Raw genomic sequence first — 17,791 nt, 5'->3', positions numbered from 1 at the left:
TCATGGCTTGGGGCCTCTGGTGGTCTAGTGGTTAGAGTGCCTGACTCTCACCACTGCGACCCGGGTTCGATTCCCGGCCCCCTGGGCAGGTGGAGCTCGTCAACCTTGGTAGGCAATCCACCTAAGAGAAGGTCACTCTAAACAAACCTACATCCTGGGGACCTCACTGCCACTGTCCAAGCTTTGCTCGGCCCCGGCAGATGAACCTCAGGACTAAAGGGTGGGCTCAGTTCAGCGCACGCTGTGTCTCACCTAAAAAATCCACTGCGCAGGCTGGAAGGGTTAATGACCTTTCCCAAAATCTTCGCTCGCGAAGACTGGCCATTATTATATTATTTTCATGGCTTAGGCTTGTTATGTATCATGCAGAAACTAGGAGAACAATTGAATAAAATGTCAACTTCCAGTTGGGACTGAAGGGACACTCTTTTATCCTTGTAAGTTTCCCAATGACTTCATGTTTCTAAATATGTTCCCTCTCTCAAAAAATAACACTGCAGTCATTTCAAGACAGTTACGTAGTAGCCAGGAGGACTCGATCGTTTACCTAGTGATGTCAGTGACAATATTGCAAATAACTTTCAGTGTTGCAGGATCATATTCATAACCAGCATCCTTTGGTTTTCAGAAACCTGCAGAACTTCACTGCTGCCATTTGGGTGTGCGGCAATTAAATACTTTTTACGTCTTTGGAGAATAGACTGTGGCAGCACTTGCACTGTATTTCATACTATGCAGCCATGACAAAAATGTGAAGCACAACTTTGTGAGTTTAAAATAAATGTTTGTGATTAGATTCTTGTTGAGCCCAAGAAAAATCCTCACTGAGATAAACCTGTGGTATGACCTTTTTGGTCATAAGTGGTGTGAACTAACAGCAAAATTGCAATAATTGCCTTTCTCTGACAATAGCACAGTTGAATATGTTGCAGTTTGTTAGATATGTCTTTGTGCCATGTAAACAGTGATAGAGTTTTCTGCCTGCAAAACCTAATAATTCAGTTATGCCAGGAATATTTTCACTGTGGTTAAACAGACTTAAGGCAAAATAAAAATGCTCCAATTTTACAAATCACAGTACCTAGCAATCTACATATTTCTTCCTAATTTTTGTTTTACTTAGGATTCTCAGTCAGACGATTCAATGATATCTGATTTGTTACTGAACTCTAGCTTAAAAATAGCTTTTTCAAGCATTTTTCAAAGCTACTCCTGTAAACTTCACCTTGTTATCTGCTGTACATATTTGTTCTTTTGTAGCCACTGAGCCTTTTCAGTTGTAGATGTGCTCTAATTGTACCTTAAGAATAGATCCTTCTTCATCAGAAATACGTAGATTTCTTCAGGTGCTGATTTACTGTGGAATGACGAAGGCCTATGTCAAAGGTACACTTGTACCGTGGCCCTCTTAACATGAATGAAACGAAAGAATTTAGCTGCTTTAATAATTTCAGTATAACGTCCTCATATTTTTTCTCACCTGTGAGACCTTTGTTGTTTCCATGTTTTCATGTCACTTAGTTGGGAAGAGTTGTTTAATTTGTTTTAAAATATTCTCTTTAAAGTGTGCTAGGTTAAATCAAGCCTTCATGATTAAAGATAGCTTCTCCAGACCTTGTTGTTGTTGGTTGTTTTAATTGTATTACACTGTTCTTTGATACTGTTTCCCAGCCCTTTAGGCATCAGAGTGTCAACGTGATACAGAGATACTCTTCATATTATTGTGGATTGGAGCATTAAAATTTTACTGCAAAACCAGGCAACATGTAACAAAGTGGTATTATCAAGGGCTCAGGGACCAAACATCATCTGCTCTCTACAAATGAAAGATTTGTAAAATCATTCCTTTCAGTTTCAGGAAAACCAAACAGCTTACTAAAACCTGGGGGTTTTTTAAACCAAATAAAATCGAAGTCAGAAGCATTATTCTTCTTGACTTGGTGACTTTGATTTGTATCTCACTGAAGAAATTAGGTGCAATTTGAAAAAGTTTCTTTACCATGACTTAAGCCAGCCTACCCTACCACAAAAATTAGGGTTAAATTGTAGCAGTAAGCCTTTTTGGTTTTTTTGGGGTAGTCTCCTTCCTGAAGATTATTTGTTTCCAATCTCGTGGTTTTTGCACTCTTTTCAGCTTTTGCAACCTAGCTTTTTCTTTCTACACCTCTTTAATCTATTGCAAGACATTTATTTTCCAACCTCAGAAGAGAAAAAAGATATTTCTATCTCTTATTTATAGTATTTCTGCTTCTTTTTGATATAATTTGGCTTTATAATTGGTTTTGTTTATAATCTAAAAAATTCTGTGCTAAATTATTTGTGATATGTCTGAGCAATCATATTCTGTTGCATTTTATTCAAGTGATTACTTCACTAGTAAATCATTTTTGCTTTATATCAGATGCTTTGAATCAGATTTATCATAAGTTTAAAACAAAATCATTGCTTTCTCCATCCAGATTGTCATTGCAAACAAACAAGCTGAAGCTGTGGCAAGTGTAGATGGCTTTGGCTTGATTTTGCTATCATTTATTCCATTAAAATCAATGGAGTTGTACCAATGTACCAAGCCTGATGTAGGAAAGGATCAATTTCTGTATACCTATAAAAATCTAAATCATAGATATGTATAGGTAGCTGTGTAAAAAGTATAAATATGATGATAATTTTCAAATACCACAAAAGTATAGAAATAGATATATTTTGTACACCAACAGGTTCAATTGCATGCAAATAACATGCACATCATGCATCCCAGTGAAATGCAGTCTGGTTTATTTCAGGGAAAATAATACCATATTGGTCTAATAAACCATGCAAAGTCATGCATTAATTTTAAATTATCAAGATAAAATCTACCTCCTCTTACAGAATACCTAATATATACCTGATAGGAAAACAGGAATGTTATTTAGACTCATTAATATGATTTGGTGAATAGTCCCCTTGTTAATACAACCTCTTTTTTCTTTTTTTTTACTGCTTAATAGAGAAGAAAATCACGTTATTCGGACCTTGACTTTGAAGTAAGTTTTACTGAATTATTCCTGATTATTAAAAGCATTTTCCTAAAAGTAAATGTGTTCATTTTAGCAGATTTTAGCCTTCTGACATAGTAGATGTGGTAGGGTTTTTCAATTGGTACTGTACAGAACATGATGAACAATTCATTAAAACTACTTTGGTGCAACTTGTTTGCAAAATGTTCTGAGATCAAACTGTCATATTGCAATATTAACCATCATGATTTCAGTTTTTAAATTCTTTGCCTCTTCATTTTCATCTGGATTTGTTTTGTTGGGGTTTTTTTTCTGTTGCTGGCTCTCTACCTATTGAAAAAGTGTGACACTTTTGTAGAACAGGTTACATCAGGTAGCAGAAGGTTGCTTTGTTCAAAAGATTCTCGATAATTTTTTTATCTCTCTTCAATACCAATTTACTGCCATATGAGTTTCACATCCAAGTAGTGATTATGAATGTGTCAAATTTTGAATGATAAAGTGCTGAAGGTGTCAAAGCTAATGGATCATGTGCTAAATAAAAATCAGGTTCATGGAAGGTTCTTTAGGCTGGATATCCACAGTTTCAGACTCTAGACCCTTTTTTTTGAGTGAGAACGTTTAGTTGTGATAGTTAATGACCATTTTGTTCTACCTCAGTCAGTATGATTGTTCTCTCAGAGTTTTGTTTATTTGAGTGGTTTTTTTCTCTGATCCCTACCAGAAGGAATACAACAGTTAGTTTTCAAGGGAATGTTCGTAATTTATGGGTTTGGGATTTTTACATAGGTTGTCTGTTCGTGCACAGAAGTAGTTTGATACAATTCATTATGTGTGTCTCCAGAGAAGCTGAACAAATATATTTGCAAGAAACCTACAGATCTTGAGATAAATTTGAAAGCCAACAATCAGTATATATCAACCATAAATTCAAAAATTACCCTGTCTGCAGCAATTTTTACTATTATTTGGTCTGTAAGCACACACATGTACTTCCAGATTTCAAATTCTAGTTTGTAGAAAAGAAAGAGGCAGAACTAGCCATAGCAGTGGTCATAGGAGACTTGCAAGGAAGAAGGGTTTGCTTTGGTGACCTGCTTTTGCTGAAATACTGATCCTCCATGTTTGATGGTGGCTTCTTGGAGGTTTAGCATCGTGCCTTAATCTCTTAGGTCATTTTGGCCCGAAGACTATAGCTACCTTAAGTCCTCATGTAATATCTCAAATAATGCACCGGAGAAAGATTCACACAGGAAATTTTAAGGAAAATAAAATTAAAATATTACCCTAAATATGTTTTAGGATAAATGCATAGAAAGTAAGAAGAAATAATAGCAAAATTCTGATGAGCAAGCAATTCTAAAATTAAATTCAAGCAATATTCTTGGAAGTTTTATAATTATAGTGATATAAAGAATTTTAAATTTGACTTTTCTTTATTGAAACATAGAAACATCATGCTGTTCACAATCAGAGCATTCTCTGTAAACAGGTACTAAAACATTCTTCCTATCACTCAGGAACATAATCTGACACCAAATAAACACCAACAATGCAGTGTACATTCTACTCTCAAGAGTCAGGCCACCCATTACGTATTTTCTCTTGACTCACATGGTTTCAAAGAATCACAGAATGGGTAAGGTTGGAAGGCACCACAGTGGGTCATCTGGTCCAACCTCCCTGCTCAAGCAGGGTCATCCTAGAACACATTGCACAGGATTGCAATGTTCTTGAATATCTGCAGTGAAGGAGACTCCACAACTTCTCTGGGCAATCTTGTTCCGGTGTGTGGTCACCCGCATAGTAAAGAAGTTCTTCCTCATGTTCAGGTGAGACTTCCTGTGCATCAGTTTCTGCCCATTGCTTCTTGTCCTGTTGCTTGGCATCACCAAGAAGAGCCTGACTCCATCTTCTTGACACCCTCCCTTCAGATACATACATACAGTGATGAACTCCCCTCTCAGACATCTTTTCTTGAGGCTGAACAGGCCCAGGTCCCTTAGCTTTTCCTTATAAGAGAGGTGTCCAAGTCCCTTAATCATCTTTGTTGCCCTCCACTGGACCCACTCCAGGAGCTCCATGTCTCTCCTGAACTGGGCACAGCACTCCAGATTTGCCTCACCAGGGCTTAGTAGAGGGGCAGGATCACCTCCCTCAACCTGCTCTTCCTAATGCACTCCAGAATACCATTGGCCTTCTTGGCCACAAGGACACACTGCTGGATCATGGACAGCTTGTTGTCCACCAGGAGGACCCCCAGGTCCTTCTCCACAGAGCTGCTTTCCAGCCTGTACTGGTGCCCAGGGTTATTCTTCACTGGGTACAGGACCCTGCACTTGCCTTTGTTGAATTTCAGAAGGTTCTTCTCTGCCCATCTCTCCAAGCTGTTGAGGTCCTTCTGAAGGGCTGCACAGCACTCTGGGCTATCAGCCACTCCTCCCAGCTTTGTGTCATTGTGTATGTAAAATGCTTACACCTTTGTCTTGACTTGTTTGCAATATTGTTGCTTCATGGTCTAATATTTTTAGAATTACTATTAGAATGCAGGAAAATATATTTGTTTGTAAAAAGGAGAGGATGAGGCCTTTGTGAGTGACTGCTGAGGAAGTGAAAGTGGTAACAATACTGTACCAGTTGCTACTGTGTTTTAGAAGTATGGACTCAGACTAACCCCATCTCACCTCCCTGTTTTATGATTCCTCTGATTATGTCTGTAGGCTTTCCTGTGTCCTTGCACTTAGTGTGTCCATCTCTCTAAGGTAAAACAAAATAAAAAAGCTATAAAATGTTCAAAGGGCCACCCAGATTCCTTCACTCAGTAAGACATCCTGATGAAGGGAATTGAGATAGTATGATGTGTCCAAAATGCTGCTATTTAGATACCTCAAAGCAGCTTGACTGCAAAATAGAATAGAGTCTGGAGGTGAGATCAAGCCAGAGTGATTGGACATACTACTTAAATGTTTAACACTTTCTCTACTTTGTCTCTGAGCAGTGCCAGCTGGCATTCTCTGAGACAAGGCCCTTCCACAGTTCTGATAACAAATGATAGAATGACATGGATGTGGTTCTGAGGATGAGATGCTAAGTATGCAGTATGGACAAGGCTGTGTCAAGTTTGGCTCCCTCGGTCCTTTTCCTTTTAACACTCTCCCAGCAATCTCTACACCCTCAACCTCTCACATGTCTCTCTGTATCCATACAAGACAAACACTCAGGCTATGCCCACCTTACTATATTAGGCATTTGCGGGAATATTCCTGGGTGACAAATTTCCAGCTTCTATATAGATTAATTTTTAGAATGACCTTCACTATTTTAGTCTGGACGACCTTTGCCTCTCCAAAAAGTTTTTGAGGGTCATTAGGGAACCAGCACCATCTGGGTGCCATTTACAGTAGACAATTTGATTGTAGAATTCTTACTTGGGAGACTAAGAGAATTTAGAATAATTTAGTATTCATAGAGAACATTACATGGTAGATGGTGCCAGAGAATAGTCTTGGACGTTTGACTTACTACTGCAGAGTCATAGTTTCATAGTTAAAAAAAAAAAAAAAAAGGTTGTTCTAGTGGATTCCAATGGAACATTCACCTCAATATAGATAATTTGAAAGAAAAACAAATAAACATGACAAAACCAATTTTTATCCAAGAGCCACAGATAAAACTCAAAGCTAGCTGCTATGTAATGTGAACACAGCTAGACTAAGACTACTCAACACCATACTCTCTGTCTCTATTATCTCTAATACATGCAGAAATACAGACGTAGTTTTAAGGGCCTTTGCAATGGATTATAAATAAGAAAAGACCTGTGACTGTGTGGGTACAGTTATAGAAAACTTGTGTCTCCATTCAAAGGAAAGAGAGAGGGAAAAAGATGACATCCAAACTGGTAGCCTTATCATATATCTTAAGCTGGTTAGAGAGGAATGTCTCAAAACTGAGCACCTGTATCTTGTTTTCCCATTTTAGACAGTTTACCATTGCATTCCTAAATTATCCCTTTATGTAGGAACAAAAAGACAGACTGTAACAAATGGGGATTAGTCTGTCCACAGAAAGCATTTCTGCTGCATAATATGCACTCCATTATTAGATTTTGTAAAACACTGACTAATTTAGTTGAACCTTGAATTTTGCTAAATGAACAGTCAACATGCAACAGCTTTACAGCTTTTTTCTCGCTATTACCAAAGATTAGTTTAGACTCATTCATGCAGTCTGATATTCAAAACATGACCAAAATTATTGGTCTAGACAATTTGGATCCTTGTTGCTGCTGGCTATGGTAACCCTAGCTAGGTGCCCTCTACCCCCAGTCATTTTTTCCCTAAAGGTGTACAAGTATCTTTTTCATTAAGTCTCAGCACTAACAGTTAGCTGTCAGATCAAATAAAATTCATTCTAATTATGTTGAACAGAAATACAGATGCTGTAGAAATCCCCAGGAAGACTTTAGAATAGGTATGCTCTGGCAATCACAAAAACATACAGGAGAGATAAACAGGACTATTGACATGCATTTTAGGATTCAAGATCACAACTACTTTTGAATTCTATGAGACTGTCTGACTGCTGTATTTCCCCAGCAACTCCACTCTCCCCTCTCTATCAGTCATTCATTGAATCTACTCTGCTAATAACATTTATGCCAAATAATTCAGAAAAGTGCCTTATTACCCTGATCCCCAGGATTCAAGTCATCTCTGGCTCTAAGGGAGAGCAAGGATACACTGGACAAGTGTGAATACCAGAATGTCTTCTTGTCTTTCCACAGAGCAGTAGGTTCTCACCAGCAATAATGCTAAATTGATAACTAATTGCCGGAGCTGCATTCATTCAGAATTTTGTCTGCCATAGATATTCATTATAACATTACAACTCACAGAAGTTTAAAATCCTTCTCTTACTAACCTGAAGACGTCTCTTGAAGGCAAAGGTAAAAAAAAAATGCCTGCAGGGAAAGATCCCTTCCTGTTCCCAAGTTTGGCAACTGATGATACCTATAACATCTTGAAAACACAGCATGCTTCCTTTATATGGTTGGGAAGGCATTCCCCCATCTGTTCTTTTCACTTAGCTGCTTCATACAATATTTGAGAGACAATATTTTTACCTGTGACAGTATAAAAAATCTCTAAGGAAATTAAATGACATTGTAATGATGATGATGATGGATGATGATGATGATGATTATGTTGTTATTTATTGGCCACAACTCATAGAATCACAAAATACCTTTGGAACAGACATTAGTGATCATCTCGTTCCAACCCCCTGCCGTGGTCAGGGACTCCTCCCACTAGACCAGGTTGCTTAGAGCCCCATCCAACCTGGCCTTGAACACTTCCAGGGGTGGGACATTTGCAACTTCTCTGGGCAATCTGTTCCAGGGTTTTACCACCCTCACCAAAAAAGATTTCTTCCTATATCTAATCTAAACCTATACTCTTTCAGCTTAAAGCCATCACCATGTGTCTTATCACTACACATTCTTGTAAAAAGTACATCTCCAACTCTCTTGTAGGCCTCCTTAGGTACTGGAAGGCTGCTATATGGTGTCCCAGAAGCCTTCTCTTCTCCAGGCTGAACAAACCCAGTTCTCTCAGTCTGACTTCATAGTAGAGGTGCTTCAGCCCTCTGATCATCTTTGTCACCCTTCTCTGCAGTTGCTCCAACAGGTCCATGTCTATCTTATATTGGGGACCCCAGAGCTGAATACAATACTCCAGGTGGGGTGTCATGAAATATTCATGAGAATATTTGTTCTTGAGTTAGAGTTTAGCTAAAACCCTATCATAAATTAAAAAAAAAAAAAAAAGGGAGCTGGGTACAGAGTTGTGTTTGAAGTTCTTCCCATCTTGATGATAGCCATCCACACTCTGAATCCCTTTCTGTGAGCAGATGCTTATCAGAGTAAGGCATTGTCTCTTCAAAACAAACACTCTATCCGACTTATGAGTGGGGGTAGAAATGTGAAAGGGGTGTCAGTTCAGCTTAACCACCTTTAGGCTATGGGGCACAAGAGTTATGGAACCTGCAGGAAAGACCACAAGAAGATGTGTGTCTGTAGCCTAGTGGCTAACTCAAGTGCTTCTGGCAGAGATGTGGAATTAATGGGCAGATATGTAGCTGCATCTAAAGAAAATGTGCTTTCAAAGTGCAGCATGAGAAGTTCATTTTCCATCCTGTTCAGGTCTGGTACTATCACAATCATCCAAGTATATAGTGGTCAAGATCTCCAGTTTTGTTTTGATAAAACTTATGTATTTCTAAGATTAATAAAGTGTCAGTTTTCCCATTGCTCATTTCATAGAGAAAAGAGATTAACCCCCTACAAATACTCTGTAGGTTGTTTTCTCATAAAAGAGAAAGACCCATATTAGAGCATATTTCCTAGGAGATAAGATGGTGCTTTCTAACCAGGAATTTGAAAGAAGTCTAGAAAATAAAGTTAAAATTGGAAATCGAAGTTACTGCACCTCACCTTCAGTTCAGATCGTTCTTTATAAGCAGTGGGGAGGGGGTGGCTGTCAGTGGGTAGGAATTATGGAATGGAAGCCAGGAAAACACAAAGCAACTGAAAGATCCATAGGTGCATGTTCATACCAGTCATTCTGCTATTAAGAATAAAATTTAAAGCCTTTTTTTTCTGGCAGACTTCCCAGTGCAAGTGTTTTATTTCTCCTCCCACCTGCTTCTCCTCAAGAATAATGTAATGAACTGAGTAAGACATTTGCATTATTCATATTTGCTATTTAACGACATCTTGGGTACACGATTTGGGAAAAGACATCAGAAAGTAGCATTCTCTATATTCTTAGCCTTCTACTAAAAAGTTTCCAAATGGAGATACTTGTTTCACAGTTGTATGCTATTTACTGCTTTTTAGAGCCAGTATTTTAACCCACCAAAACTGTTTTATTCCGATCATCGTTTCTGCTTTTTTCAGCCAATAAAAATCTTTGCGATAGAACCTTTCCTTTTTAAATTCTATGTATATGAAATTTGCTATATACTCCTATCTACTAAAACAGCAGTATCTTAAAAGAATCCCCAGGAAGTCACTAAAGTGAAACTCCTCTCAAAAATTTAGATCAGCTCTCTCTAGTTAAATTACATTGTGCAAGGAGTTTATTACCAAATCCTGCACAAAGTTTTCCCTTATTCACCCCACAACTCATGTTAAGTTAATAGGCATTTGATTGCTTGATGTATCTCATGTCTCGTTTGTGAATAATGTCGCCGATTTCCTATTGTCAGAAATGAAATAAGTTCTCAAGCTACAGTGTGGCTATATTAAGGATAATATGGTTATTATGGCATAGCAGTATAAATGCATGGCCTAAAGAGCTGTCACATTTCATGAAATCTATAAACACATAATGCAAATGAAAGATAAAGTTAAAATTGGTATTAATAAAGGATTCTTGAGGGCCAACTACTACCACTCCATTTTAAAAGGTACTAGCCTAGCTTGTCAGGAGTGTTATTTGCTGGAAAGAGTCACACTGAGGTACCACATACATAAGTTTGCAGAGTTTGCCATGCACCACTCCAGGGAAAATCAGGCTTGACATTTAGTGGACTTGCACAGAGGCCTGTGTCCTGCACCTCTTCTGTCAGCATTACTGGCTGCTGCCTTGACTGTAACTCAAGTTCAAACAGTTAGTTACAAAAGCTTAAGAAAAGTCAAGCTGAGCCCATCCACTGTTGAACTGAGGTGAAGCATCCTTAGTCCCTCCTGTCCCTTGTCCATCGAGACCACAGAACCATGAGACTGGTTCAACAGTAAGCAGCCTTCATGTTTGCTCCAGAGGCTGGTTTGAATCCATAAATGAGCATGAATTTCTTTGAAAACAACTCTGATGATAGAGTTTACAACCTAGACTTGAAAAACAACTTCGCTCTCCATGTAGCTGCCCCAGGCAGATTCATGACTGAGGCCTGTGAACTGAGGCCTGAGAACTGTGAGGGTTGTTTGGGGTCCCCATCTCTTGCACAGGAGTGCCATGTAATTAGTGGAAGAGTGCCCTATACATGGGCTAGAGGGAGGATGGTTTCCAATTGCTTTGTCCATAAAATAAGAAAGCAAGTAAAATTGAAAAACTGTGCCTACTTTGCTTAATATGAATGCCTTTTCAACTGCATTTTATGATTGGAATGACAAGATGTCTAATTAAAAAGACATAACATTTGGGGATTTTCCATTTTGAGCCAAGATTTCTGAGTTCAGCGTCCTCATAAAAATTGCTCTAACAGGGACAATTACAAACTGCTGTTGCTTTCCTACAGATATTAAAATATAAGTGTCCATGCTGGAATCAGAAATTCTAGAAAATATTCCTAATGTGCAAGATAAATGTTCTTCTGAGAAATCGCCATCACTTCCAGAATGCATCTAAGCTAGTGGAAAAACACCAGCTCAATAAATGTGGGGTGAAAACAGTTTCTTGTACACAGGATGAACATTAAACAGAGCAGAGAGAAGGCTCAGTGCAATTCACTTCCACTGGTTGAGTCTATAGGGAAAAGATGGCCCTGCCAAATTCAATTTACTTTATTATGTTGGGAAAAATAATGTTCCTCTTAAAAAAAAAACCCAAACAGATTCAATTATAAATATAAGCAATTATGTTCCATTTTGCAGAAGGTCATGCATACAAGAAAGAGGCACATGGAATTATTTCAAGAGTTAAATCAGAAATTTCAGACTCTGGACAGATTTCGGGATGTACCAAAATCAGGCAGTATGGTAAGTTTTCCTTCTATTATATTTAAAATATGATGGATCCTAAAGAACAACAATGAAATAAGAGCCCTTTGAATTCAGTATTTTTCCCAAGAAGACCTCACCTTTAGGCAGCCTCAGAAGTGAGAACAGAAGATATTTTCAGTAATCTAACCTATGAGAAGACTCATTAGGTTTTACAACTAGACCATAACTACTCACTGACATCATTATAGATGACAAGTAATTGAACTGTAGGAAACAGATTTCAAATCTGCATATGCCTACTGAGTCTAAAGGGCTTTGTATAGACAAATCAGCTCACTGATATAATTTGGCCAATAGGGTTTTTCCTCTGGCTAGGCAAGGAGATATTAAATTAGTTACTACAAACAAGTCTAGCTAGATTTACCTATACGTGAGATGGTCTGGAAAGTACACAGGATCTCTGTAATGCCATGTCTTTTCCATAATAGGTTTATAAATATTTACCATGGGAAAAACAAAAATTAAATCATGCCGAGTTGAGGCTGCTATCGTCATAATTCAAATTTATACACACACACTCGTACACACATGCATTACACCCTGACTGCATCTGATAATGAGAGCAAGTACATAGTTGATTTCACCTAATTAAAACAGCTAATTTAGTCTGATGTATTTGTTAGGAGTAATATTTTGATTAGTAATAATTTTTATATAATTTTATAATGTGAAAATTGTATATTCAATGGAACTAAGCTAGAATCATTGTATTCTATAACTTTTTCAGAAGAGCTGCTCTCAGACATGAAGAAGAGGTATTAAGCAGATGTGAGGCCAATGGATTTACATCATTTACATCATCTTAATCCAGCAGAAATTTAGCCCTGATTCTTTGATGAACCTTTAGCTGTGATATGTGTTATTTTGTATCAAGTTCTCACTCACTTCTCCTTCTGAGATTTGTTGACATGTACAGTTTTCATTTGTCTCCCTACTTGAGATTTGCTGTTCGTATAAAGCTAGAATTAATTCAAAATCTCAAAGGGAATCTCAGTGAAAGAGTTGTGTTTACTCTGTTTCACATCAGCGCTGTGTTTTTGAAAGGTCTGCCAAAAAAAGCTGCCTAGAGGAATGGTCTATCTGTAAGACAGTCAGAGAGTGATCCAGGTACCTAAATATAGGCATCTCAGACTATTTTAGACAGTCTCAGAGGTCTTAGTTTACCACATGGTACAGGCAGTGATGACACAAGACTCAAAGGAGACCTGCACCTCTCATGAAAGATTGTTGGAGATCAAACAGAAAGTCCAAAGGCAACTAAAATGGTGCAAAAACGTTAGGTTTTGGCAACTGAATCCCACCCATCATGTTACAGCAGAAATCACTAATTAAATTGGTCATAATCCATAATGTCTTTTACCCTATAAAATTTAGCATCCAAAAAAAAAAAAAATCCAAAACCAGCAAGGTGGCTCTCACAGCATTTTCAAGGCCTCTGTGTTTCTGTCATGCACCTGCCACAATTTAAAATCCAGCTGGCAATCTCTCTTTCAAACCATTCCATATTTCAGGCAGCAAACTGTCCTCTATTACCTTCCCTTCTTCCATTCTTCTACACAACCCCTATTAGAAAGATGGCTATTGGGACTGGATCACTCGGCCATTCCTCACTACATTGGTTCTTGTGAAAGAAAGGGCTTAGCTGGCAGCTCAGGTGAGGAGCCTGCCAAAGTGTTGATTGTTCACAGAGAAAGAGTTGCAGTGGTGCTGAACACCCACCAGCCTGGCTCCCTGCAAAGCCATTTCCTCTCTCTGGCTTCTGTGTCTCATGAAAGCAAACAGCCTTATACATGGAAACCACGTTATTTCATCCTTGGTTTTAATTCTTCTTTCTTTGGTCTTCAGGAGAACTCAGGACCAAGCAAAGCTCCATGGGACAGTTTCAAAACCACAGGCGACTACCAACACTATACAACGATAAATGTATTAGACACAGAGGCAAAAGATGCTTTAGAACTCAGACCAGCAGAGTGGGAGAAATGTCTGAACTTGCCCTTAGATGTGCAAGAAGGTGACTTTCAAACAGAAGTTTAACAAAAACAAACTGAAAAAAAACCAGAAACAAAACAAAAATAATTCGTTGCACTGACAATAAAGAGACTTTGGGAATCCTGACAATCCTGACGCTCCTGTCTGAACATTGCGACTCCTTTATGTCAGGCTCTTCCTGTGCCAAATGTCAGTGGTTTTTTTCGTACAGTATATTCCCACTAGTGCAGCTAGTGGAGAACCAGGTGTACAATTCTTACCATCGTGTGTTGTAAGTACCCGTGGAATGGATTTGTAAGGTAATCTTTATAGATAAACCTCAAGCAACGATTCATGTTGTAACAGCTTCATTTGGTTTAGTTTTCAAAAAACTTCACCATGAAGCACAATGTATATATTTATGCAGTTTTTAAAGTTTATAACAGTCTGTTTGGCCATTACTACACTTTTTACTTTATAATATAAAAGCAAAGTTTTTGTCATTAAATGAATGTCTGTTGAGCTACATTCTTCATTGCTTTAAATGCAATAAAGTAATAATCTCACTTTTATATGAATAATATATTTCACATCTTTATTATTGCAGTTTTCTCTGGAAAGCTCAGAGTAGCTTTCTCTGCTGCAGCTGTGTATAAAATATTTAAAATGTTGTATGGTGTAAATAAACCTTTGTCTACATATCAGTTTCCTAGTGCATTTTATTCCATATTTGTTCATCTTAAATTTGAATATTTATAAAATTTTCTTTAAAAACATACATATTTAATATGTATTTGCAGTTTTAATAGTATATTGTATGTAGCTTCTGCAAGGAGTTTCTAAATCATATTAGTAGGTTTGCATAGCCATTTTCTTAGGTATTCTTTTGTGACAATGTACCATATAAATTGGACTTGTCAGAATACTACTACAATTGTTCGGTTTTATAAGAATTTTTGTCTAGTAGCAGAAAGACAAATAATGGAAAATAACTTTCAATACACAGCACCCAAAGAAAATGTTGACTTAGAATCATTACATCTCGTGCATGGTCTCGTTGCTTGTAACGAGAAAGACATTAAAGATAAAAAATTTGTAAGTATTTTAGACAAAAAAAAACAAAACAAAAACCCACGAAAAAACCCTGAGTATGTTTCATTATAAAGGCAGAGCAGATCATGATTTGTTTTGAAAATGCAGTTAAACAATTAGGAATAGGAAGATTAAATCTCCTTTTCCATGCTTAGAACCAAAAGCAGATCTTCAAAAATCTCTCATCTACAGTATAGCCATGGGGGACACGGATGGGAGGATATCTCAAATCTTCAGATGTCATATTTCTAGAAAAAAGTTTCAAAAATTATTTTTGTTTCTGCTGTACAAAATTGAATATGCTGCAGCCTACTAGCTGGAGAGTTCTTACAGAGGAAGAAAACATGACCACCAATCTGCTTAGGAAGGAAAAAGACTAGAATAGAGGCTTGTCAAGGAGCACTTAACCCAGAACATTGGTAGAAGAAGATCAGCATCCATCTGTTCAGAGAAAAGTACTTAGGATCAACCTTAGGACCAACTTGCAGAAAAGTGTTTCAGTCTGTCATTCTTTTCTCCAGGCCATAATAAGTTACTTAAGCCACAAAACAGAGCCTGACTTTGCCTGCTTCAAGAGAGCATCTAATGCAGAGTGCGGACTAATCTAACGCTTCAGGGTCTAAATCTTTAAACAAATAAGAAATAACTAGCTACCAACCTGGTGTCAACTGCATTAACTGGCTTAGAGGCCTAGAAGTTATATAAGTTAGATGATGTAGTACTATTAAGGGCACCCTTATAAGTAAGGATGACACTAAATTGGGTAGAAGTGTTGATCTGCTGGAGGGCAGGAAGGATCTGCAGAGGGATCTGAGCAGACTGGATGGATGGGCCAAGGCCACTATTATGAGTTTCAATAAGGCCAAGTATGGGATCCTGCACTTGGGTCACAACAACCACATGCAGTGCTACAGGCTGGTGGCAGAGTGGCTGGAAAGATGCCTGGTGGAAAAGGACCTGGGGGTGCTGATCGACCAGCAGCTGAACAAGACCCAGCAGTGTGTCAGGTGGCCAATAAGGCCAATGGCATCCTGGCCTGTATCACAAATAGTGTGGCCAGCAGGACCAGGGAAGTGATTGTCCCCCTGTACTCAGAACTGTTGAGACTTCACCTCAAGTCCTGTGTCCAGTTCTCGGCCTCTCACTTCAAAAAGACATTGAGGTGCTGGGGTGTGTCCAGAGAAGGGCAATGGAGCTGGTGAAGTGACTAGAGAGTAAGTCATATGAGGAATGGCTGAGGGAGCTGGGGTTGTTTAGCCTGGAGAAAAGGAGGCTCAGGGGAGACCTTATTGCTTTCTACGACTACCTGAAAGGAGGTTGTAGTCAGGTGAGGCTCAGCCTCTTCTCCCAGGCAAATAGCAACAGAAAAGAGGAAACAGCGTCCAGCTGCACCACAGGAGGTTCCGGCTGGACATCAGGAAGAATTTCCTCACTGAAAGTGTGGTTAAGCATTGGAACAGGCTGCCCAGGGAAGCAGTGGACTTCTCATCCCTGGAGGTGTTCAAGAAATGACTTAACATAGCATTTAGTGCTATGGGCTAGAAGGTGGTGTTCAGTCAAAGGTTGGACTCAATGATCTCAGAGGTCTTTTCCAATCTAAATGATTCTGTGATTCCATCATGCAATACATCAATCAAACAGAGCTGGCCCTGTTTCAAGAGGCTGGTGCAGAAGGAGGCAGATGGCAAGGCTGATGATGCAGCCTACTAACTTCTCAGACCAGATAGTGCACCAAAAACCTCTCACTCTTGTTTTACATCAAGTCCTAATCTAAAAGTAAGATATTTTCCCTTTAGATAAAGATACCACAGAAACTGTGCATCTTTTAATGATTTCGCTCAGTATGGTAGCAAGTCTCAATGAGAGCATATTTTACAAAATTTCCAATTTTTTAGACCAAGTCAGGAAGCGTAGGCCCCTGAATCCACATATAAGCCTTACTATCCCCCTTGACTGATCTAAACATAATACAAATCTAGAACACCATGGTATTTCAGTAACTGTAGTGCAGAAATGCTTTACATCACCTGTTAAATTATGGTCTAGTTAACTGCAGAAAGCTTAGGGTAGGCTACGAACTTATGCAGGAAACATGATAAAATCAGTTTACACTCAATATGCGGATGACCCAGTTGTGCTGCCATTAATAACCCAGTGGATTCAGGTTTAGCATTAGCCTGGGTGTTTATGTATCACATGGCAGTCACAGATGTGTTTTCAGTGTATGAGCAGTAACATTCAGTGCCCCTTTATTTAGATCTTATGCTGCCCTGACCAGAAAATGGTAAAGATTTTTATTTTCTTACATAGTTCATATTTAGAAATTAAAAGCATGCTGAAAGCCAGTACATATGTGTATATACTAGGAAATGAGAGGCTGGAGAACAGCGTTTTGGAAAGGGACCTGCAAGTACTGGTTGATGGCAAGTTGAATCTGAGTCAGCAGTGCCCTGGCAGCCAGGAGGGCCAACTGTGTCCGGGGGGGCATCAGGCAAAGCATTGCCAGCCAGTGGAGGGAGGGGATTGTCCCGCTCTGCTCTTCACGGCTTGAATATTTTGTGCAGTTTTGGGCACTGCAACATAAGAACCATATTAAGCTGTTAGAGAGCTTCCAGAGGAGGCCAACAAGGATGGTGAAGGGTCAGGAGGGGAAAGCATATGAGGAGCAGCTGAGATCACTTGGCCTGTTCAGCCTGGAGAAGAGGAGACTGAGGGGAGACCTCATTGTGGTCTTTGACATCCTCGCAAGGGCAAGTGGAGGGGCAGGTACCGATCTCTTCACTCTGATAACCAGTGACAGGACTGGAGGAAATGGCATGAAGCTGAGTTGGGACAGATTTAGGTTGGATATCAGGAAAAGGTTTTTCACCTAGATGGTGGTTGAGCACTGGAACAGGCTTCCAAGGGAAGTGGTCACAGCACCAATCCTGTCTGAATTCAAGAA

General features: G+C 38.8%; 1 protein-coding gene and 1 long non-coding RNA gene across 11 annotated transcripts in view; one reads left to right on the top strand and one right to left on the bottom strand.

Annotated features, from left to right (window-relative positions):
- ADGRB3 (adhesion G protein-coupled receptor B3) overlaps positions 1-14,454 on the top strand; it is a 459,919-nt gene extending 445,465 nt beyond the window's left edge. For 9 of the 10 annotated variants that reach the window (XM_064650227.1, XM_064650228.1, XM_064650224.1 and 6 more), the window contains 3 exons: positions 2,991-3,026; positions 11,659-11,763; positions 13,633-14,454. In XM_064650227.1, coding sequence (XP_064506297.1) covers positions 2,991-3,026; positions 11,659-11,763; positions 13,633-13,821 — 330 coding nt within the window. In that variant the 3' untranslated portion in view covers positions 13,822-14,454. The remainder of the gene's footprint in view (positions 1-2,990; positions 3,027-11,658; positions 11,764-13,632) is intronic. The other variant, XM_064650230.1, reaches the window with a different exon arrangement.
- LOC135411966 (uncharacterized) overlaps positions 1-17,791 on the bottom strand; it is a 66,919-nt gene that overhangs the window by 1,542 nt on the left and 47,586 nt on the right. The gene's annotated exons all lie outside the window — the stretch shown is intronic.

This window comes from Pseudopipra pipra, chromosome 3 (genome assembly GCF_036250125.1).
Source record: "Pseudopipra pipra isolate bDixPip1 chromosome 3, bDixPip1.hap1, whole genome shotgun sequence".
Lineage (NCBI taxonomy): Eukaryota > Metazoa > Chordata > Aves > Passeriformes > Pipridae > Pseudopipra > Pseudopipra pipra.
This window is presented reverse-complemented; position numbering and strand designations above follow the sequence as displayed.